At 35.9% G+C, this 24,939-nt stretch overlaps 2 protein-coding genes and 1 long non-coding RNA gene across 3 annotated transcripts; all 3 read right to left on the reverse strand.

Annotated features, from left to right (window-relative positions):
- Nucleotides 1-653: 653 nt before the first annotated feature.
- Nucleotides 654-2,976, reverse strand: LOC103967765 (protein FD-like). Its single transcript, XM_009381062.3, has 3 exons — nt 1,915-2,976; nt 1,045-1,122; nt 654-940 (listed from the first exon to the last, which is right to left on the reverse strand). Exons 1-3 carry the CDS (start codon nt 2,533-2,535, stop codon nt 872-874), a joined length of 768 nt encoding a protein of 255 aa, XP_009379337.2. The 5' UTR covers nt 2,536-2,976; the 3' UTR covers nt 654-871.
- Nucleotides 2,977-16,218: 13,242 nt separating this feature from the next.
- Nucleotides 16,219-20,324, reverse strand: LOC125473114 (la-related protein 1C-like). Its single transcript, XM_048575472.1, has 6 exons — nt 19,788-20,324; nt 18,799-19,312; nt 18,570-18,720; nt 18,367-18,457; nt 17,587-17,658; nt 16,219-17,380 (listed from the first exon to the last, which is right to left on the reverse strand). Exons 1-6 carry the CDS (start codon nt 20,322-20,324, stop codon nt 17,120-17,122), a joined length of 1,626 nt encoding a protein of 541 aa, XP_048431429.1. The 3' UTR covers nt 16,219-17,119.
- Nucleotides 20,325-22,411: 2,087 nt separating this feature from the next.
- Nucleotides 22,412-24,545, reverse strand: LOC125473183. Its single transcript, XR_007255058.1, has 3 exons — nt 24,406-24,545; nt 23,661-24,257; nt 22,412-23,165 (listed from the first exon to the last, which is right to left on the reverse strand). It is a non-coding gene; the product is annotated as an uncharacterized LOC125473183 (long non-coding RNA).
- Nucleotides 24,546-24,939: the final 394 nt, after the last annotated feature.

Here is a 24,939-nt window from a genome sequence, read left to right on the forward strand (position 1 = left end):
TGTGATTCCCACTTATCCTAGATATAAACACTTCAATAATTCCATGAAAGAAATACTTGGTTCTTTACGTATAAAACTACAGTTTCATCTGTTTGCAGAAACTTTTATTTGTGTTCTTTATTTGTACTTTCTACATGAATATTATGGGACTCGTTTTCTTAATTACATGGTGACAATAGATTTATGGTCAAATATTTTTTCCTTATTAAGAGAAGGATAATGTTGGAAAAACCAAAGTTTTAAACCAAATGACGTGTTACCAATAAAAGATAAACACATTAATCAATACTTAAGTAATAATTCAATCATTAACAACCATGTTATTTGGTTTGTAAATTTGATTTAATAATTTTAGTCTTCCTAGCATTACCCTAGAAAGGAAATACTAGGGAAACTCAGATTGAAACTCTCCATAGACTATGTCACCTCACAGTTTAACGTTAATTCTCGAGCTAATATTATAAAATATTATGTCAAAAACAATGTAACAAAAAGTAAAGTCCACGAAGAGTCTCCTAATCATTCATTTGTAACCTCATGACTTGTATTGTAATTTGAATGTAGTTAATGAGAGCGAAAAAGTTGCAATCCAAAAGAGAAGGGAAGAAAAAGATAGAGACAAACAAACAAGCAAGCAAAGAATACACACCAAATTAAGTTCCTTAATGGGGAATTACTTCTTTTAACATAAATACATAAAACGTCATCGTTAGAATATTCTAACCCTAAAACATCTACTTACGGAAAAGGTACATGCACCATCTTCATATTACCACAAAATATTGATGCCCCCAACATGGGTAGTAATGCTACTACTCTTAAGTCTTAAAAAGGAAGACCTTCAAACAAAAAAGCAAGGCACTGAGATTTCTCAAAACGGAGCTGTTGATGTTCGATTGAGATTGTGCCTTTTGGGTTGTTGAGACGCTGCTGCAATTAACTGCATACACATTTTCCCACCAAACAAACAGAAGTCAAAATCACAGAAAAACATGTATAATTACTGTTTTAGACATAGAATTTTATTCAGTCTTATGTTCTCACATGTTCTTGCTGTCTTTTGAGCCTTGCATTCTCTTCCATCAAGAGTGCAACTTTCAGCTCCAACTCATTTGTGTAAGCCTGTTTGGACCAACCAAATATCAGGCCACAAACAAAAAACGAAAGACATTTTTAGTAAAAATTTTAGTAACATTCTCGACAATAAAACTAAGACGCCAAGGCATCAAACTTGAAAGGACAATAAAACTAATTAGGTCTTTCAGGATGCCGGAAAAATTGTGTGATACCAATATATTAGACTCATATATAACTTCTACAATACGTCGAAAATTTTGAGTATGATACTAATATATTAAACTCACACTAATGCGGCAGTAATGTTATAAGTATCAATCTCAGGTTGACTGATTCTTATATATTAGTATTTGCCTATACACTTTGTGTGTATGAATACATTTTTTTTCAGAAAATGAGAATGAGAGAGGGAGAGAGAGAACGTGAGGGGAGTGAAGTTTTTTTTTTTTTTTTAATTTTATAATATTTGAGGAATTTTAACATCAATTTAGGTGAGACTTCAATAAAAAACAGTAAAATTTAAACTTGTAAAATTACATTATTGCCCATTATTTTTTTTTGTATGATAAAAGATTAAGTTGTTTTTTCATCCTCTTTTAATTAACAAAAAGAATTTCATTAATTAGTAGAAAAGAGATTAGTAGAGATAATACTCCACTTACTTAAACTGCCCTTAGAGTGAAGGAGCAAAATTAAAACGGAACTGTACAAAAACCTACAACTCATAAAAGAACACTTTATCCAACTTCACTACTACCCTAACCAAAAGCAAAAAGCAAAAGACTAATCAGATGACAAAAATGGGATTATTGGGAAGAATATAGGAGAGGTACATGCCTGCTTTCTTGCCCTAGATCGAGCAGCAGACTCTCGGTTCTTGATCATCCGCTTATGTCTTCCATCTCCACCGGAATTGCTGTGATCAGATTCAGTGAACGATCTATTCCCAAAAGAAGGCAAGCCGGAGGAGGAAGCAGCCAAGCTCTCAAATGGGCAACCACTGAAAGAGTTAGAAACACTGCTAGAAAGGTTATTAGGGTTTAGCTGATGATGATCAATGAAGCCGGACCTCGGAGGCCTGAGGGAGGATGAAGGAAGAGGAGAGGGAGGGCTGACAGCGGAGGATACCAAGGCGGTGGCCGCAGCTGGTGAGTCATGGGCAAAGGGTTTGGCAAGGAATTCTTGAAGGGTCATATTTCTGCAGTTTGGGTGGTGGCGGTGGGTCCCATTTGGGAGGTTACCGTGAAGGAGCGGTGAGGAGGAGGAGGAGGATCTGATTTGGGTGGTGGATTCAGTGAGAGAGGCGAGATTGATGTCTTTCCAAACCTCTTCCATGGTTCTTTGTGGGGTTTGGAAGGAGGAGGGTTGTGAAACTGGTGATGGGGATGAGGAGGACGACCTGGATGAAGTACCGGTTGTGTTGAGGTTGGTTTGGTCACTACCATTTGATGACAACATTGAAGAGAGGTGTTTAGAACTGTCAATGTATGAATCTCTCTTGAGATTTTTCAGAGAAGTGGGGGAGCGACTGAGATTGTGAGGGATGTTCTCTCCCTCTCTCTCTCTCTCTCTCTCTAGCTAAGACACTAATGTCAAATGACTCAATAGTTCTACTTCTATCTATGGTGCTGTCTAATAGTAAGGTGGGTGTTTAGAACTGTTAATGTATGAATCTCTGTTGAGATTTTTCAGAGAAGTGGGGGAGCGACTGAGATTGTGAGGGATGTTCTTTCTCTCTCTCTCTCTCTCTCTCTCTCTCTCTCTCTCTCTAGCTAAGACACTAATGTCAAATGACTCAATAGTTCTACTTCTATCTATGGTGCTGTCTAGTAGTGAGGTGCTTTTGCAGCTCTTGCTATTGGGAAGGACAATATTCTTGTGTGTGAGATCTCTCCTTTTCAATAGAAAGATTTATTTGGTATGTGATATGAGACATTTTTTCAGTCATTTTTTTTAATTGAGTAATACTGCACTTATTATATTTTTTATAATATATTTGTATCGTTTATCTAATAGAGGTAGAATTCATTAACACATATGGATCTAATATTTATTAAACATATGATACAAATGTGATATGAAAAATATGATAAGAGTGACATTTTTGTTTTATAATAAGTTAAAAGGGTCAGTGGTGTTTAGGGCACAAACTTGGTAAAGCATGATTAGTCATGTCTAGCTTTTACGGTAAGTATAATTCTCTTCTAGGGTAAGTATGTTTTTAAGGGTAAAGCATATTTTTAGAGGAAATGATATTTAAGGGTAGTCATATTGCTTGTACAGATTGAAAGCCTAAATTCCCTATGATTAGGCAAAAATGCCCCATTGTAATTATTACATCATTTGCTATATGTAATAATCATCATCGTATAAGTTTGAGTTTGTTTTTCTAAAGTGTGCGTGGCTTCCATCTTTGCTATATGAGAAATTAAATTGTGGTTGAGTTTTTTCTTTCTTATATGAGAAGGAGAGCTTTTTATCTACAACTGAAGATACAACAATAAATTAAATTTTAAACATTTATACTATGTTGTAGACTGATGAGAAATCAAGTGTTCTGGACGATTGATGGTTTGATATTCCCAAGGTGTATAACATTTTTACACAACTCACTTGACCTTTGTCAAACAAACCATTTTTAATCTTTGGTGTCAAGCTTTAGTGTGAAAGTGAAAGGGCATTGGTCCACCTTTTCAAGCTAGGAAATCCCAGGACCCCAACAACTAAAAAGAACAAAAAATAACCGAGGAAAATGAAGCAGAAAATTTGATGCGGACCTACTTGTTATTTTGATAAAGAAAAATCATATCAACTCCTTGTTTCACACATTTCCGTGTCATGATATTTCTATGGAGGTTATATATAGAGTAGTGTTCAAGCGTTAACTAATTGGTAATTTAATATGGAAATAACTACGTGCTTGGGTTTAATTTATCATATTTTTTTCATGATCAGAACCATTAATAATTTAAATTTTTTTTTTCTAGATCATCCTTACAAATTTTTGTTCAAATATTTAATTACAACGAAGAAAAATAAATTGACATAGTGTTGTCGAAAAAATAGTTAATTTTTTGTTGTAAACATTAAATGGCTAAATCATTTTTAACTTGGACGAAATTATTTGTAAAAATAATATATGAATGAAAATATAAAATATGAACAATTTAAATTATAAAAAAATATCGTAGAATAAACTTAAATATGTTAGCATCATATTAAATTATTAAGTAATTAGCGCTTGACCATTCTCATTCCCATATCTATTCTTCTATTCTATAAGAGCCCTTGTCAAATTTTTTTCCCATTTTTTTCAATTTTGCCCTCACTTTTGAATACACAATATTGCATGACGAGGGAAAAATATTAATTTTGTACCTTTTGATAAAATGATAATCATATCCCTATTTTTCCTATTTTACCCTCACTTTTGATACACAGTATTTACATAAGGAGGACAAAAAAACAGTAATTATGTAACATTAAGATAAAATATACACTTATGAAGAGACATTGTCCCACTATCATTTTTTCGTACTCTTTTTAAAATTTTAAAAACTAATCACACTCCTTAATAAAAAATAAAAAAAACAAAAAAAAAAAGGAAATTGTTCACACACACAGAGTGTGTGCTCATCGGCTAGTATCTATAATCTGAAGTATCAAACCTAAAGTTTGATTTTGACTGCACTACAGCAAGTGCCAGTCCACCAATCCCAGTATGTCAGCCTCTCTCTCTCTATCCACATTGCTTCTCACTTGTGATAATTTTAAGGATCATTTTGATTCCAATCCCTAATCAATCTAATTGTTAGACTGAAACCTTGTTTGTTTAAATATTTTCATCAAGGTCCATAGCCTCATTTAAGAGATTTAACTCATACATTTATGCATCTAATGTCCAACCAATTATGAAATTTAAACAAATTCAAATAATATTTTAAAAATATAATAAATACTTAAAAATCAATTTTAGAGTAATATTGTTCTTCACAAAAATTATAGCAAAAAAATATTGTACCCAAATAGTTATTAACATATTTTTTTTAAAATATTAACATATTTTTTTTAAAATATTAACATATTTTTTTTTAAATATTGATATATTTTAAACCATAAAATAAATGACACACCCCGACCCGGAATGTCCACTTGGACTCCGAATCGAGCTGTGATGGCTGACACCTGGAAGGTGACGAAGCCATAAAGTGTAGTATGGTGGAATATGTGAATAAATTTAAACCTAAAAGTGCCTAAATATAAGAGTGTGTTGTGTGCGGGAATGAATCCATTTCACACGTGATGTCAAAGCATAAGTACAATACAGTAAGATAGGGTGAGAATTATACCATCGAAGGTAATCGTCTACACCAGGATTTGCCAAGAATCCTCGTCAATAAGAAAGATCAGCTACTAAAACCTAGAGGGGTGAAAAACAAGGGTGAGTGAGCCTGAAAATAAAGTTTTAATAAAAACCTTTGAAAATGTTATAACCCATCGCCATAGAACATGTATAGTTTCCAAAATATACTACTACATATAGTATGAAAATACTCACGATAGTTTGCAAAATATCAAGATATCAATACGGCACAATAATTCATATATAAGTGCATGACGTCAGTAATCGTACACTTTCACATAAGCAAACATATCAAACCAAGTGCTCATCGACACATGCTGACACACGAGTTCATGCAGAATTATTCTGACATGAACATGACTGGATATAATAATAATATACGCTCTAATGCTACAATCACGTGAAGACTAGCGCTATTCGCAGTCACATAAGAGTCAGAGTTGCCTATTGCAACCTGTACGACAGGACTGGCACCTACTTAGATCCAAGGCGACCTTGCGGTGCGGATGTGAACATACACGTGAAAGACTGGCTCTGGCCTTGAGCGAGCACTAACACCGATGCAACAAACGATAAGCATAAAACATAAATATAGTCATGCCATAATGGTTCGATAGTTCTAATCAACATAATATCATTCATAGCCGTAGGTATAATCATGGCATCAATAAACATACACATACTTGTGCATCCCGTAGGATTTATGATCACTTCATAATTTTTCGTTATTTCGCTAGTTCTTATAAGCATTAGTCTAATCTAGGCATACGTAGTAAATTCTCTTTCAATGTATAAATGGAAACTAACAAATATGTATATACTATATAAAAGAAAAGACCTACTCACTTGAAGTCTGTGCTACAACTCCCTAGCACAAATATCGAGGCATCACAAACGATCGTCGCCTGGAACAAATATCAAATCACGCTTCAGAATTCTCATTGATAGAACATGCAACTTACATAAAATGCATCCCCAATAACGTTCTAGATTGATTTGTAACCCATTGACCAAGAGTCAACCGTCGGTTAAAGGTCGACGGTAGGGTCCACAACCTTACGTAACTTGATCCGGAAGATCCGCAGCTCGAATTTTCGATCTGTAACTTCCCAAGAATTTCAATAAGCTTCTAGAACAACATCCTAAAGTTTCGGAACAATCCAACAGTCGAATCTCAGCCAATCGCTAAAATTAAGTGGCGGCTGACGTTTAGATTTACAAACTTAGAAAACTCATCTACGAAGATCCGTATGTTAGATTCCCAATCCGTCAATTCCTAATATCCTTAAATATTATTGACTATTACTTATTAAAGTTTGTTGACAATCCAATGATCGGATCGTCGAATCATATAATAACCAAGTGGCGGCCCTTAACGGAAATATAACCAAACAACGGAATTTCATTAATCGGATGTCTAATATGGAATCGGGGAACCCATTTTAGCCTAGGGAGGTCAAGTGGTGTCTCTGCCCACGCACCACTGCCCGACTCGCAGGAAAATTTAACTATTTTCAAAAATTCTCAAAATTTACACGAATGAAGATCTCAACAAATAGAGCAAGTTTTATACCTGTGAACAAGTCCAATTTGGCCGAGAAAAGCCCCAAATTGGCTCGCACCTGTCGAAAACCCTAAAATGGGTGAGTTTGGGTTCGACACATCCGGTGCTCCGCCGCACCAATCAAGGCTTGGGACTTGTTCCTGGGTTCAAGAAAAGTTGAACCATAGTGGTGGTCGACGATGGTTCATGCAGAATCGGCCGATCGCCGCCAGGCACCCACAAAACCCATCAACATGATCTTCATGACACCAAGGCTAAAATCTATCAAGTTTTGGGTGGAAATAGAAAAGATGTTGATGTTAGCTGACTTCCCGGTGGTGGGTGGCTACGAATCGCTGGAGAAATCACGTGAAAAGGTGTTGGAAATCATGGCTTTCCGCCGGGTTGGGCCACGGGTCAAGGAATGACCCAGTTTGGCTGGGTTGATTTCCCCCGGTTCCTTTCTTTTTCTTCCTTCTCCTTTCTCTCCTTTTCTTCCCTCTCATTTCTCTCATTTCTCCTAGTTCACATTGGTCAGTCATCCTCTCTTCTCCCCCGATCGATCAGTTATGCCCTCTCATTCATCCTCTGTTTCTCCTCCTCTCCGATTCCTTCTTCCTTTATTCCTCATTTCTCACAAAATAATCTTAAAATAATAATATAATAATTCAGAGAAATATATAAAATAATAAATAGCAATCTTTACAAAAGTACTTTTTAAATTTGTAGTTCTGGAAAACCCTATCGTAACTCCAATTTTGATTCTAATTACGCTTACGTAATCGTCCCGTTGAGAACTTCGAGAGCACGGTAAAATAGTAACTTGCACGCGTCACTAAATGACGGTCAACGAAAATCAACAATCTCGTCGGTAGGGCATTTTCGTCAATTCACTCTTTTAAAAATTAATAAAATGGTAAAATTAGGGACAAATTATCACAATAAATACATATAATTAGCATGCGTACATTTAGCAAAATTAAAAATGGGTACAAATAAATTTAAAAAATATGGGTACAATGGGCACAAAAAGGAATTAATATATGGGTACAAATTAAAACATAAGAGAAAATTGGTAGAAATTAAAAAAATGATTGCAAATTAAAAACGGGTACAAACTAAAAATAAAAATATGTGATAAAAAATTTAACAATAAATATAAATATACAAAATGTAACGTTTCTAACACTAAATAAATATATTTAGAAATAAAAATATTTTATCATTGAAATAATTAATGACGTTTATTAAAATCTAAGGACATTGATCAAAAATTGAAAATGAATAAGATTTTAATCAATGGAGTAAGAAAAATAGGGATGGGAACCTAATTTTAATTAGGGTTAGCTACACTTTACACTTTTCATGTTTAAGATGATTTTTAAAATAATTCATGAGATTCTAATTTTTTTGCAATACATTTTAAGTTTTAAAATTGTATAATTTTTTTATTTTTTATTTTGAAAGAAGTACGATATTCCATTAATGAGAAAGAAACCATACAAGCAAAGAGAATAGGGTGCTAACAATGGGCCTTCATAAAAATCTTATTGGGGATTTCAACCCAGTTCAAGGAAAAAAGAGCGTCTCACACCACTAAATTAAATAGTAGTACTATCCTCAAAAAGCAAATCAGAGATTACATTAGGAAGTTCTTCAAACCAAGAAACCTGAGCCTCCAACGTAAACCCAATCTCGCAAGCCGATGTGCAATCTTGTTCGTTTCACGTCGACCGAATGTGAACTTCCAATTCAGAAAAGACTTCAACATTTGACTAGCATCATTCAAAATATTCCCAAACGTTTATAATATTTTTATCTCTTTGAACTTTTAATCAACTATTAACTTGATGAGATTTTTTGCTAATGTAATTCAAATGTGACTTACACATTAATTTAAAATAAAAATCTCACTCTCACTACGCCGTCAATTTAATTAATTATCACATAACCAATTCAATTCTCAATTTAATTAATTATCATATAATCAATCAAACTGAATGTACAAATTTATCCAATCTCAATACCTTATATTATAATATGAGAAAATTAAAATTAGTTATTCCTTTTATATACAAAAGAAATAAGCACTGACCATATTTGTCCACCTGTATTATTCTTGGGATAATTTTCTGGACCTGCAGCTGCTGCGTGGCCTCCCCCTCCCGGATACTCACTTGGGCTTGGGGACTGGAAAATTCATCAGCCTCTCTCTCTCTCTCTCTCTGTCTCTCTCTCTCTTTGCAATCATTATTTTGGCCAGTAGCTAGTTCTATTTGTCTGTGTGTGTCTGTCCAAGTCGATATCCAAGTCGGTCCTGGCTTTTTTTTTTATTTTTTATACACTCTTATCTTTTTTTATTTGTTTGATTACGGTTAAGTTACGTAATCATTTTATATTATTATTTTTTTTATCTTATTATCTTTATAAAAAAATTAATATAAAATATTAACGTGACCATAACCGCACAAAATAAGAAATAATAAGAGTGTATGGAAAGTTGGAGGGAAGGTCCATCCAAGTCATAGTTTTATATTTTCCTTTATGTGGTTTTTGTGTGGCAACAAAGTTGCTCAAATCAGGAAAGAAAGAGGTTTTCCGAAATAAATGCATAAAATTAAGTGATCCATGATCGTTAGTTGGAGTAGCTCTAGTTTGTACGTAAATTGCATGCCATGTGTTGAACGGTAATATGTTCTCGTGCCATATATATAGTTATGTTGCTAGACAAAACCTGAATTTCTTTTTGTTAAAAGCAAGAACCGATTTGGTTAATTAATCGTTTTTATCCACAACTTAATCTAAACGAGTCATGCTCTCCTACAATTCTCATTTTTTAGGACTTATGAGGATCAAAGGCATATATTAGCCATAAAATTATATTAGTTTATATTGAAAGACTTAAAATATTTGACAACTTACTAAAACAAAATAAGAAAGGGAGTTTTAACGAAAAGTCTACGGTACTGTTCACTTTAACGAAAAACCACATTTTTACACCAAAAAGTCAATATTGGTACTATTCACTTTACCATTTATTTTGTCATTATTATTAAAACTTAAAGTTTTCAAGCCCTTTTCATTAATTTTCCTAATAATAAAATGAGTTTTCTAATGGTTTATAGAATTTAAGATGGATTTGCGTTATTAAGTTGTCAAATATTTTAAGTTTTAAATCTAAACTAATATAATCTTGTGACTAATATACATTTGATTCTTACAAATCCTCAAATAAGAGCAAGAGTCCTTGATTGTTGTCCTTGATTTTCCATTCATTTGTCTAATTCAATGGTCTAAAAATGTGCAAATATCATTTCTATTAAAATAGTTTTGTAATATGATCTCGATAAATTTAGTGAAATATATAATTTAACAAAATGTTAACAGTTAGAACATATTAAAAATCGTTCTTTGCACCCTCCTCTATTGTGCCCACAATCCCCTACCACCTATATTACAAATTAATAACAAAATATCTAGAGTAGTTAAAACAGCTAGTGATGTTGGAAATATTAAATAAAATTCATTTTAGAAAACAGTTTTATCCGGGAGTGCTATATATACATTATTTTTTACTTTTCACACATATTTTTTAATTTTTGGTATTCAAATTAAAAGGATTGATGATCAAATGATAAAAACTAACATGGGTTGACATGTAGTGTATTTGAAATAGCACCACACTTTTGAAATCAAACACTTATTTATTTTATGAAAAACACCATTTAAATTTAAAAAATATATATAACTAGTGTTATTAAAAATACTCTAAAATTTTAAATACGCTACACGACGTTGCCATATTAGTAAATTACCAAATCAAAATGCAGAACATGCCAGGAAGAAAAACAATGCTGAGTTTAAATCTTAAATGTTTTTTACGCGATGTGATTTATTTTGATTCGTAGTGTTCTTTGAGAAGGAAAAGAAATAAGTACTTGAACCAGTATGTAGTAGCATGTACCGTGAATTTGACATAACCTGCTCGAGCATGGGACCATGCACTCTTCACCAGTTTTTAGATTTTGAAAATTACAATCTCAACCAACCAAACAAAAACACTAAAATTTTAACCAATAATTTTCCGTTCTGTGATGGTAAAGGGGAAGCAAGCACGCATGCCTAAGTTGGTCAGAGATGTAAGATCGATTGATCTGAAGGTTTGCAGAGTCTAGTCTTGGAGCTGTAGACATCTGTCAGCACAGTATTTGCTCTGCCCCATCTCTTTGATTTATGGCCGCACTGACCTTGCTTTAAATCGAGCCCTTCTTCACTCTGCAGGATCTACCACTCTTCCTTTTCTGTTTAATCACTCACTTTTTCCATATCACCCTCTTCCAAAGGTACCTCAGGCCGGCGAGTAAACCTAATTGATTACATAACTGTTGTGTCTATGATAATAATACAACGTTACAGTAAGTTTTCTCTCTTTCTAAAATTGTATGATTGACACGAGAATGTCTTGATTATAATATAATTATTTTATGATACTTGTTCTCAAGACAACTATATAGACATTAGCCTATTCCCTTTAAGAGATTATCTCTTGAAATATGAAATTATGTGACAAATATCTAATGAATATAAGTGTATTGATACACAATAAATATCTATGTCGTTGATTGTGCCATTGTAACAATATTTTAGTTCCAAGAGAGTTACTCTCCTCAATCTAATCAAAACTAAAACAAAAGTAAAAGAAAAAGGTTGTATACAACCATTCTCTCGTCGCCTACTAATAAAGAAATTCTTGTCTAATAGATCATAGAAATTTACTTCACTAATCTCATCACACACAGAAAAAGCGGAACTTTAATGTATTAAGATCCCACACGCGCTATGCTAGTGTCTCCACAATGCAAGAGATCATTCTTGTTGTGTGCACGCTAAACAAGTTAACATATATTACGTGTCGAAACTCATAATTTTTCAGGGTAATGACTAGTGACATAATGTAAGAAACAAACACAAGATTACTTCCTGCATTGTTCTTTAATTCATCCTATCCTATTATGTGTAAAACTTGTTTCTTCTTTTGTTTTGGTAATAGTATAACGTTAAACATCTGCAGCTTTCAGTGGTCTTTTTTCCCTAGCTAGCTGGAAGTATGCACGTACCCGTACCACCACCATTTCCTTCCTGCGTATGAAAACCCTAACCATATTCGTTTGATGGAGAAAAGGTAGGTGTTAAATGTAAAAAAGAAACCCAAGAACTTTCTGTGTTATATACTACCAATACAAAGAGGACACCTCATTGCTAGGGTTTTGAGTTGATCGAAGACTAGTTGCCATTCATAATTGAGTTTTTATCAGACAAAAAACCCAGAAAAATATACATGAATAAATATATTCAAACAAGCTCTGATATATATTCTGATTCCCTTTTAATATCAATGTGACTGATTTGTCCGCATCTCAGCCTACTCTACAACTACCAAAAACTCATAGGCAATAGCAGTGGAACAATCCCTTAACCTCTGGATTTTCGGATAATGCTTTTGAACTCAACTGGCACAAATTATAAACAATGAAATCGGAAGATACCAGAATACTTAAAACTCAGTTTTTCATTCTTTTTTCATGTGTTTTATGACAACTTCCAGTTCTAATTCTACCAAACCAAATCCATGAAAACCGTTGCCCTCTTTTTCTGTTTAGGGTTTTCGGGGAGGAACATGAAACTTTGAAACCATTTTACAAACCACAAACACGTGGGCGGGCACACGACTGGTTTTTATCTTTCCATTTTTTGCTTCCACTTTGCATCAGATGTCCTGGAGATGTGACTCATGTGATGCTGATACCTAATTATGGCAAAGCATAAGATAGTATTGAGGCATGGCCCAAAAATGTCATGAAAATTGTGTAGCACTCATGCACCAAATATTGACCAATCGTCTTTTCTTAGGTAGGATCAAATTGAACCGAACCATTAATCTGGTCATAAGTTGTGTTTTTTATGGATGACAACTGACAAACATATCGACAACTATGTCAATGAATTATCAATATGATTATACATATTAAATAATCAGACATGTTTAAGGGAAATTGTAAAACCACTAAAACTTTATTTTAAAGAGCCAAAACTCATCTCCAAGAAACTATATAATAGCAAAGTGACTTACTCTTTAAATTTATAGTCACGGTTCATATGTTAGTTAAATGTTAAAAAATGGTAAAACTTAATGGTAGATCCATAAACCAAGGAGAAAAGAAAGGAGAAGGTAATTTTTAGGGGAAAAAATGGGTTGAATTTGAATTATTAATAATATAATATTTAAAATTTGTTAAAATAGAGAGTTGTTAAAGATGAAAAATTAAATTGAGTAGCTAAAAGAAATTTTTGACACTGTTCACTTATTATTTTAACAAAAATTAGATCTTCTCTCGAAAATGCTCTTACTGATTGTCTTGTTGAGATAGCTCTAAAAGCTTGACTAACCACGTTTTCATTTTTCCGACTTATGTTATGTAGTTCGTCAGTCTTTGCACCATATACATGTGACTGTATTAGGTTGCACAGAGCCGAGAACTCGTATACTCGTCGACGATCATCACCATCGCCGTCGGTGGGTGCTCCGGCGAAATCGGTAAAGCAGCACAAGGACGAAGCCGCGAGAAGGACGACTGGACAAGGACGCAAGGAGGAAGACGCAAACGGTCTGTTAGCCCTTGCTTATTCGGGGGCTTCGCTAAGAACTTGCGAAGGACTTGGTCGAAGAGAGTCCGCCGTAGTCTCATTTAAATCTAGTCCAGGGAGTGACAAACATAGTATTGGACTAATAGCTAATTCAGTCTAATATAGTGAAAGATAGTGATCATAACCAAACACACCCATAATATATTTTTGAGTAAATTACAAAAATTTACCTTAACTATTGTGTCAACTATAGGTTCATACCCTATCTTTAAAACATTTCAATGTCATACCTTCCGTTAGTTTGTCTGCCAATTTCTCTGTTAAAGGTTGACGTGGCTTGAGACGATGACTACTTTCTATTAAAAAATTAATTAAATATTAAAAAAATTAAAATACAACTATTTAAATATTTTTATAAAAATAATGTGGGACCCACCCACCTTCCTATCCCACCCGTCTTCCCCCACCCTTCCTCCCTTCACTCCAAATCCATAACCCCTTCTTCCCCATCCACCCGTGTCCCTTACCCCCAACCTTTCTTCACCACCAAAACCAAAGCCCCCATCACCCACCCCCTTTTCCCAAAAATCCCCTTTCCCCAAAAATCCCCTTTCTTCTTCTTCTTCTAAGCAACTCGACCCAAAAATCTCCCATCCCCCATCACTCGCCTACTCCCTCATCTCCAAATATGGGGATGGAGACCAAGAGCCTAAGACAGAGCGGACTTGAGAAACAAGAACTCATCCTCAATCATGTGTCGACGACGAAAATAAAGACCGGAGGCGATGTTGGTTTTTCGATGGACGAGTCATACTTGATGGTGATGCACTGGGGGAAGAGCTCGTCGAAGATGGAGGCGTAGTGGGGAGGGAAGTGGTTGCGTGTGAAGCAGAAAGGGTAGATCCAGATCTTGGTGGCATAATCAACGGTGGAGAAGGGGTTGAGGACGGAGCGACAGGTGCCCAGCGGAGGGGGGGCGTAAGGAAGGACAGGCATGGAAGGGAATGGCTTGATTGAAGTGTAGATGGTTGGGTGGTTGGGTGGAGAAGGCGATTGAGTGAGGAGGATGAGGGTGAGGGAGAGTCACGGTGGGGTTCTGAGTTTGGAGTGAAAGGAGGAAAGGTGTGGGGGAGACGGGTGGGATAGGAAGAAGGTGGGTGGGTCCCACATTATTTTTATAAAACTATTTTAATAATTATATTTTAATTTTTTTAATATTTAATTACTTTTTTAATAGAAAGTGGGCCCCACCTCAAGCCACGTCAGCATTTAACAGAGGAATTGACAGACAAATTAATAGAAGGTATGGCATTGAAATGTTTCAAAGATGGGTTTGAAACTGTGATTGACCCAATAGTTGAGGTAGTTTTTTGTAATTTACCCTATATTTTTATTTTTTAAAGTTTAGATCCACTTTCAATTTTGTTTTGGTTTGAAGCTTCTATTTATTGATTTGGTTTGTAACTTCTATTTGGATTGTAACCTTAATTTTCATCATGAATCTTGATGCATCATTTGATTTATTATGTGTGTGAATTGTGAATGATGAATGATATATGAATTTAGGCTACAATATATGAAATAAATGCAAAAAAAAAAAAAAGTCCTGCCCTTAAATTGGGTTGAAAAAAATAAATAAATTAAATTTTGGCCCAAAAAAGTGGTACAAAATAAAATGGCAATTACCATTATCATGCCATGTCAATTGAGTATGCCAAAAGTTTGATACGGTAATGGTAATAAATTTTTCCAAACTGAAAGTTTGGTACGGTAATTATAAGGGTTTTGGTACGATAACCGTACCGAACCCACCCTTAGGTGAAATAGTGACTTCTGAAGTGTCAAATTTGGTTTACTTATTTCAATTTTATTTTGAGAAACCATATGATTATTTACATTGAATTCATCTAAACTACGAGGAGACAAATTCAAACTTGGATACAAAATAAAAAAAATACATTGCTTTAGCTAACTTAGCTAAATCCAGGTCAGAGACGTCTAAATCGAAAATTGTTGGCGCATCTATCCAAGAAAAAGGACATCACAATAATCCAAGAAGGGTCAACTCCAAACCTTCCTTTGTCAAAGAGAAAGGAAGAGCATTCATTTCCAGATCCATTTTGTGGGAATCTTAAAAATCTTCACATTCTAATAATTTATTGTAAATAATGTGGATAATTTTCATCAGGTACTATTTATATTTAATTTTAAATAAAAAAAAATCAAATAATTTATAACCGCACGATAAATAATTAAGATGTGAAGATCTCTAATATCCCTATAATTTGACTCCAGATGGATCCAAATCCAAAGAAAAAGGACATGCATCTGCGGCGAATTGATCTGAGTGATTTAGGAAAAGCAAAAGACGTTCAATTGACACATCTCTCAAATTGTTATTGATAAAAATGATAATGTGTTTTTTAGAACAAAAATAATAAAAAGATGTATCAATTTTTTAAGACTCGACTAAAATGATAAAAAATTAAATTCTAATTGTTGAAATGATCAAAATCAAATATCAACAAAATATTGAGAACAAAACGACCAAATCTTGTCTATATACTGAAAATTGATCATTTCAACAAAATATAAAAAGGAATTAATAAATAATACCATCAGGTACATTTAACTAAAATTTAAAACTCAATCCAATGATCCTAAGCAGGTGAAAAGATCCACAAGCTCCAAAAAGTGCAATAAACATGAAGTACCAACCCCAATCCAGTTCCGACCTGGACAACATCATCAGTTTGTTCCATCAGGAACCATTTATGCACTCAATCCTCAAATGGTGAAGATCCATAGAAAGGTATACATTATATGTCAATTTAGTTCTAAATATATAATTTTGTATGTGAGAACATACGAAAAGATAGACCCATCTTCCCTTCGACAAGTAGCCAAATTTTTCTGTAGCAGCATCCAGCTGAATCCGGCAAAGGGCCACCCTCTCTCCCCTCAGTACGCAGAGGCAAGCCCCGAACACCTTCATCCATCCATCCATCTTGCTCAATATCACATATTCTCCGTCAAATGGAGGTTGTCTGACCCCAAAGATTGTAAAAACCAGCTGAGGGGGCAGCATGGGGAAAAGACAGCAAAAATTCCCCCCAGAAAAGCACCACCATCCATGCCACCATAAAATTTAACAGGAGTAAAAAGAAAATGAAGCAAAATGAAGTACAGGAATCCCAATAAACTCGTGCTACTAGCTTGAGTCGTCAACATTTAGCATTGTTTCTTCCCCAACTAGTCTTTTTGCTTCTGTTCCTAGATGTTTCTCTTTTTCCCCATTTTTAGTTTCTTTCTATTTGCCAGGCGAGAAAGAAAGTTTCATCATGCCAAGGCAGTAGTACTATTTTCGAAAAAAGAAAAACAAAAAAAAGCGAAAACTAGATATTCACCATCGTGTCTTTTAAACCTCTCTTCCCACAAGTTCATTTCTCTCCACGAGTGTGCATTGTCTGTGCACATCCATCCCTCAAACTCTAATTTCTTGCTGAAATAGGGCGATCAGCAACTGCTTGAACACCAAATTGACCTGTTCCATCACCATTTGACAGCTGCGGCTGATTATTGTTCTCAACATTGTTGTTAGTGGTGTTCTCATCTAGTGCAATACTTTGGATATGAGCTGACAGCATATCCGGACCGGCCCTTCCAGGGGTTTGAGAGCCCGAGGCATTTGGAGGCTGAGCAGATGGCATTACCCATCTCTCCCAATCATTACGCCTTCTTATTTTATCACCCTAAACAGTCACAAGACACAGCACAAGATTTGTCATCTTATCAGAATGTTATATAACATAAAACACATAACACTTTTAACTGTATATTACGGGGCTAGTGCTGGAAATGAAAATTTGGAGGAGAATAAATAATAAAATAGCAATGCAACAGCATTTTTTCTATTACATGATTACACCAAACGTTAAATTATGGAATCTTGAATTACCTGTACTTCCACAACAGTTGACATTCTCATAGCATCCAGTATAAGCTGAATGTTGTCTGTCAAACTCATAACCTGAAAAGGAAATCAGAAATTAAAACATTGACATTCTCATAGCATCCATTACAAGCTGAATGTTGTCGGTCAAGAAAGTGGGGCCAAGATATAAGAACAGAACCCCATTGAGGAGGCAATATAGTATAGCAAATTTTAACCTTAGATATGCTCCTGCTTTATCAAATACATAAACCCACATTTCGTCCTAAGGTATCTCCCTATGATCTACCACAAAATGGGTCTTCTGCAATATCAACATTTGCTTGATAGCCTATAGCGTATTTTCAGTCTTTAACATTAATAATTCCTTACTTCAAAACATGTACGTATTATCCCATGTCGATGTAACAACAAAAAAAAAAAAACACAGAATAGCATGCCACAGAGCACCACAGAATAGCAAACAAAGTGCTATTATTCTTGGTAACCATAAGTAATTTTCCTTAATGTGCTTCTATACTTTGTTTTTATTTATTTGTTGTTCATTCATTTACATTCTTTAAATGTATAATTCAAGGTGCTCAATTGACAAATCCCAATGACAAACATAACTTACACATCACCAAGAATTGCAAGTTAAAAACATAAAATACAAGTTAATCTTGAACATATAGAATAAACCTGTACGCATGGATACTCACAAACACACACCTGTATACACAACAAAAGACCAGATCATCACCACAATAACTGAAATCCACAGAGAAAAGTTTCCCAAAAACTCACTTTTTTGAAGCCTACTATTAATTTAATACGAACCCATCCCTGGTCATCCATGTTCCGCCTCAAGTATGTATCTTTAATTAAATTGTCATTACTGCAATAAATGAGTTTGAAGGGACAAAAGCAGTTAGACTATCAAACAAATTAAAAGGGAAATGATGATTAATGTTCTTACGTAAACAAACAAACAAACATGAAAGGAGCACCTGAAATAATAATCTATCTGGTTTATGATCTTAGTATGCAGGTGAGGATCTGGAGCAGGAAACATCATGGGATGTCTCAGAGGTGCAACAAAAGGTACAAGTGGTTCATGTGGTGCATGTGTAACATATACCAGTTGATGAGGTTGCATATCTGAAAAAGGAAACACATTAGGATAAAGTCGCATGGAAAACACATACAAGTTCTATTTGAATATGCCTAAATGTTTACCAAACCCTATAGGACCACCAAAAGCCCTCATCTGCGGTTGGTGAATAAATTGGGCAGCATTAGGTGGTGGTGGAGGTGGTGTTTGGTGAGGCCTCATCATCCTAGGAACACCTCTTGGAGAATGCATGTGGTTGTCTCTATTGTTAAAATTTCGATGAGTGTTCCAATCTTGATTTCCACGGTCCTGATCCCGCCTATAGTTATGATGAGAACCTTCTCCACGAGGATGTGAACCACCATTTCGGCCCCTGAAGGAGTTACGTTGCTGCGGATGATCATTATTGCTGTGAGATTGTGACCCAAATGCATTCCTAGGGGTATGCTCCTTGGGAGATGGGTTATTTGAAGGCAGTTCAACACCCTGACCAGCAGATGATTGATGCTGGGAGGCACCGCCATTAGAGGATGCATTTGAATTATTTCGTTTCAACGATCTTTGGCGAGGAGGTCCAGTATGGTTTGGAGTAGAAGGATTCCCTTGTTTCGGTGATGAGGTAGGTGTGGTTCCAGTCCCCTACATCAAAGCACAGCAAGTAATATAAATGTACATATGCACATACAACACATAAAATCCAGCACATTGAACATGTAAGAATACAAAAACCGTATGCCATCATCGCCCTACATTGTTAGACTCCAACAAGGTGAATCATTTCTAATCAAATTTTATTTCTTCATGTCTCAAACAATCAGAACCAACTCTTCAAATTTCCTTCCACTTATTTTCCTTCGCTTTCTCAATGCATAAGAATCTTTTGATTATCCATTTACCCAAAAGTTTTCTTTTTATTAAAAAAGATTATGCATCTACCCAAAATTTATCAGCATACCACCATTCGAATGCAGAGAGCTAATGGTGCATTTCTTGATTATGGTAAATTTCAATGAAAAATTAGCATATCAGAAAAAACCCAAGTGTTGCACATAGTTTGATTCAGTTCCCAACTTTCTCAGCAACCAAACAATAGCAAAAGATTCAAGAAAGAAACCTGCGATTGGGAGACAGATAACAACGAGGGTTCTGATACACCTTTGGGAGATTCAGAAGACGATTTGGTAGAAGCCCGAGCCGACTCAGACAAGGCAGGCCAAGACACAGCTCCCATTACAGACCCAACCTCGACGGCCCCATTAGAAGGCTTGTTCCAAGCTGGCCTCTTACCCGCATTGCCGTTCTCTGAGCTCTCACCCACCGACTCCTCCACCGGTGGAGGAGAAGCCGAATTCGACTGAGAAGACGAGTTAGACTGAGTCTGATTAGCCGAAGAAGAGGAAGGAAGGGACGGAGGCGCCGCGGCGGCGACAACTGGCTCAGTCACAGCCGCCGATGGCGACGAAGCAACGGCCGCAATCAACTCAGATTCGCCCCGAACGATTTGAGTCCAAGGAGACGAGACAGCCCTAGTGGCGCGCCGCGATTGGGTCGGGCTGCTGACACTCTTGCCGACGTTACGCGGCGACTGCACGGTCGCAGACGGCGCCGTTTCAGTGTTGGTACCCTTGTTCGCGGCGTTAATCGCAGCCATAACAATAACCAAACAAAAACGCTAGGGTTTGCGAGAGCGGCGTCGACAAGTTTCTTGATCAACGACGAGGGGCAAAAAGCGGAATAATAAAATAGAGAGTGATCGAAAATTTCTGAGCAATGCGAGTTCAGAAATTAGGGTTTCCAAAGATTTGGGGGCGATCGGGATCGCAGACCGGAGAGAGACAGAGAGCGGAGGAAGGGAGAGGAGAGAGAATGGGGAGGAGGAGCAAGAGAGGGCTCTCTGGAGATTTTCTCTCTTTTGGGGTGGTGTGTTTGTTTTGTTTCTTCTCGGTTATAGTGCCTTTCTTCGCAGCTGCGCTATTGGGATTTCCTGGATGCGCAGGTTTTAGATTACGTGAGATTACAAAAATATCCCTATGGCGTACCCGCTGGGAGGGGCATGGGATTCAGTATGTAAATACAACTGCGACCACTGAATCTACTTTTACTATTTACCAACATTCTTATTCGGGAAGAGATTATTTCTGAATCTTTTTCATCAAGATTATTATATTAAGTGATTTGAATCTTTGAAATTTTATTTAACGATTCACCTGTTTTTACTTTTTAAAAACTTTTGACTGTTGGATGGAATTTCAAAAACCCGAATCACTTAATCCGATGATCTTAGTAGAAGAGAGTCGGAATCTTCTTAATCCTACCATTCCACGTAGAAGTTACTTTGCGATCCAATAGGAGTGCGCCGTGTGGCGTGAATGCATCATGGAATGGAATATAGAGGTTGCTTTTGGGAGTGCATCTCAATTATATCTCAAAAATTGGTAACATATCTTCACTTTTTTATCTTCCTAATTTAAGAGGATGATGCCCGTGGGGGTGGCAATCGATATTTGTATCATGCTCCGGCAATCTACAACCTGTAAGAAAATTTAAAATTCTAATCATAATTTGTTGCGTTAAAATGTATCAATTTTTAAAATTATGATAAATTTTATTAAATTCAAATTGAGACTGAACTGATTTGTTAATTGGGCTCGAATTACTCTTGGACGAACTCGACATATCGAACGTGTCACCATAGGCTGACCAAATTACATATTTCATATGATTATATGACTTCAATTCATTGACCAAAATGGTGACTTATTATTTTCTTTTTTCCTTTTGAAACTTATTATTGTCATTAGTTTGATGTGACCGTAATATCTCCACGTGTCATGTTATCAGTTTATTAATATTACGATGTATGCTTGCTCATTAATGCTATGCTTTTATTATTTATAATATTCCTTTTGTCAATAGATAAATTTTTATTGAATAAAAGACGAATATCAATGTTTACATCCTCATAAAAAATATTCAACAAAAATTTGGAAAAGAGAAGCCCCATCAATGTTTGCATCCCAATTTGTTTACAAACGAAGTCATCGAGTAAGCCACCCTATTGCAGCCTCGAGGCATAAAAGCATACTCAATGGACTCCACTTGGACAGCTAACTCTCGGGTATCAAAAAGAATGCTAGCAATTGTAATATCTAGGTCTTTCGTTCATGTTTTTTATAATACGTAAGTAAATAACACTCTACGCAAAAAAACACTTTCGATTAGAGAACAAACTCTCAATGAAAATGTCACATGGTCTCATGGTATACAATACCATACTTTGTGATGAAGAATGTATTATACACGTTATGCCATGTAATTAAATCCACTTCAACCTTTGCTTATAATCCCTAAAAGTCTCCTTCTTTCTCCAAGGAAATAGAAAGTTAGAAGCCAGAGAGCAAGAGGGAAGAGAAGAAAGGGAACTTTAACAAAAAGATTTCGGTATTGTTCACTTTAACGAAAAATTACATTTTTACTCTAAAAAGTCAATCATGATACTATTCACTTACATTACATCTTTGTTAAAACTCAAAGTTTTCAAGTCATTTTCATTAGTTTTCATGAGAAGGATATGTTATCAGTTACTTACAATACCCGAGATGGTGACTTATTGTTATTTTTTTTTCCTTTTGAGACTTATTATTATTATTAGTTTGATGTGACTGTAACATCTACACATGTCATGTTATCACTTGATTAATATTACGATGTGTGCTTACTCATTAATACTATGTTTTTATTATTTAATAATATTCTTTGTCAATAGATAAATTTTTATTGAATTACTCAGCAAAAATATTCAACAGAAATTCGGAAAAGAGAAACCCCATCTATAATGGTCCCTCATTTTTACAAACGAAGTCAACGAGTGAGCCACCCTATTGCAAGCTCGAGGCATAAGAGCATGCTTGATGGCCTCCACTTCTATAGCTAACTCTCGGATATTGAAAAGAATCCTAGCAATCGTAATATCTGAGTTCTTCATTTGGATAATTTATAATACATAAATGAATAACATGCTACGCCAAAAAAAAAAAAAAAAAAAAAAAAAAAAAAATCGATTAGACAACAAACTCTCAATGAAAATGTCACATGGTCTCATGATATAAAATACCATACTTTCTGATCAACAATGTACTACACACGTTATGCCAAGGATTTAAATCCACTTCAACCTTTATTTATAATCCTTATAAAATCTCCATCTTTAACCCCGAGGAAATAGAAAGTTAGAAACCAGAGAGCAAGAGAGAGGAGAAGAAGAAATGTCTAAGGACTACGTAGAGCCACCACTGGTTCCTCTCTTGGACATGGAAGAGCTCAAAAGCTGGCCGTTCTTCAGAGCTGTGATAGCAGAGTTTGTTGCCACGCTTCTCTTCCTCTACGTCACAGTTGCCACCGTCATCGGTCACAAGAAGCAAGCAAACCAGTGCGACGGCGTCGGCCTTCCGCGGCATGATCTTCGTCCTGGTTTACTGCACAGCCGGAATCTCTGGTAAAATAAAAAATATCAGAGTCCATTATAAATACACATATTCTTAGGGGTATGGAATTGATTCTCGAATGCAAATACACATACTTTTATCTACTTGAACTACAAGTCATTTGTAAAAACATACTTTCTTATTCGACTTATTATGTTACCAAGCTGGCAGAATAATGATAAGTAAATGATTAAATCAGTAGCAATGAGTTTATAGCTTAGTTTGTCATGAGCATTCACCCTTGCAGTCGAGGTCTCGAGTTCGATTCTTCTCTCTCTCAAGATCAGTTGCATAAAACAAAATGTATAAAAGTGAGTTCACGTTTTTAACGAGTGATGCGATATGAAGGGGTTACTTTTTATGTGATGGCCATAGCACTATATAGAGTTACTAATTCACATGTTACAATAAGAGAACGACATATTTAATATATCATGTTGTAAAATTACACGAATAACATGACAGTCATATAGAAAAATTACAATAAATTAACGTTTACACACTTTTTAACATATCTTGCTCAGGTGGGCACGTCAATCCGGCCGTGACTTTTGGGCTGCTGGTAGCGAGGAAAGTGTCGTTGGCTCGGGCGGCGGCGTACACGGTTGCGCAATGCTTGGGAGGCATTTGCGGCGTCGGGTTAGTGAAAACTTTGATGAAGCATTTCTACTACACGCATGGCGGTGGCGCCAACTCAGGGGCACATGATTACTCCAAAGGCACTGCTTTGGGAGCTGAGATCGTTGGTACTTTTCTGCTGGTTTACACTTTACACCGTCTTCTCAGCCACCGACCCCAAGATCTGCGCACGCGGCTCCCACGTGCCTGTGAGCAATGACTTCAATTTGCTTCACCATAAAGTTAATGCCATTGGGATTCTCACGTGTAATGTTTATTTTTATGATCAATTGCCCGCCATGATAAGTGATTTTCGATCATAGATGCATGTAAGTGCCATAACAGTTTCATATGCATTCATAGTCAAAAGATATGCGGGCGTGAGTGACCCTTGTATTTTCCAAACAGGAATGCACCTTATCAATGGCGTTGTGTGGTACTACGGTTAAAAGGATAGCGAGCCGTTCTTTTAGTCACTTGCACTGCAAACAAAATATTTTATACATTTTTTCAACGCTCAGACGGAGTGTAGAAAGCTAAAAGATATACGTTAAAAATTTATGCCCTAACAAAATTATTGAGTTTTGAGCCTTGATGGTTGGTTTGGTTTTTAGGTGTTGGCGCTCTTACCAATAGGGTTTGCGGTATTTATGGTGCACTTGGCCACCATCCCCATTACCGGCACCGGCATCAACCCTGCACGGAGCTTTGCTGCTGCTGTAATCTACAACAATGACAAAGTCTGGGATGACCAGGTATGGTTACCTTAGCCTCGACTAAACCCAGTTGAAATGTATATAAGTGCACATTTATTAATATTCGTCGTAGAGCACGCGGGTGGGTGGCCACATATGCATCAGCGGCTAGGAGCCACCCACTCAGTGCAGGCAAGTCCGTCAAGCACCACTGTGTGTGTGTGTTTTATGACCTCTAAACTTTAATGGTGTCAAGCAATGGATATTTTGGGTTGGACCATTTATTGGAGCTCTGCTAGCAGGTGCCTATCACCAGTATGTTCTAAGGGCATCAGCTACTAAAGGCTTGGGATTTTTCCGCAGCAACCCCGCCACCTAAACAGAGTAGCATGATGTATGTTGTCCTGCCGGCTTCTCCCTTTGCGTATTTACCCACCTATTACTCTCACTATTACCTGTGGGGAAGTGG

This window comes from the organism of the source record quoted next, unplaced genomic scaffold, assembly GCF_019419815.1.
Source record: "Pyrus x bretschneideri cultivar Hongxiangsu unplaced genomic scaffold, Pyrus_bretschneideri_v1 Contig8, whole genome shotgun sequence".
Classification (NCBI taxonomy): Eukaryota; Viridiplantae; Streptophyta; class Magnoliopsida; order Rosales; family Rosaceae; genus Pyrus; species Pyrus x bretschneideri.

Bases quoted from the DNA above. Each gene is read 5' to 3' on its own strand.
- LOC103967765 (XM_009381062.3), bottom strand. From the start codon at position 2,535: ATGTTGTCATCAAATGGTAGTGACCAAACCAACCTCAACACAACCGGT. The intron at 1,123-1,914 runs GCATGTACCTCT...TGGTCCAAACAG, and splicing joins GATCTAGGGCAAGAAAGCAG to GCTTACACAAATGAGTTGGA. The intron at 941-1,044 runs GTGAGAACATAA...ATGTGTATGCAG, and splicing joins TCAAAAGACAGCAAGAACAT to TTAATTGCAGCAGCGTCTCA.
- LOC125473114 (XM_048575472.1), bottom strand. From the start codon at position 20,324: ATGGCTGCGATTAACGCCGCGAACAAGGGTACCAACACTGAAACGGCG. The intron at 19,313-19,787 runs GTTTCTTTCTTG...GCTTTGATGTAG, and splicing joins TATCTGTCTCCCAATCGCAG to GGGACTGGAACCACACCTAC. The intron at 18,721-18,798 runs GTAAACATTTAG...TTCCTTTTTCAG, and splicing joins TGGTGGTCCTATAGGGTTTG to ATATGCAACCTCATCAACTG.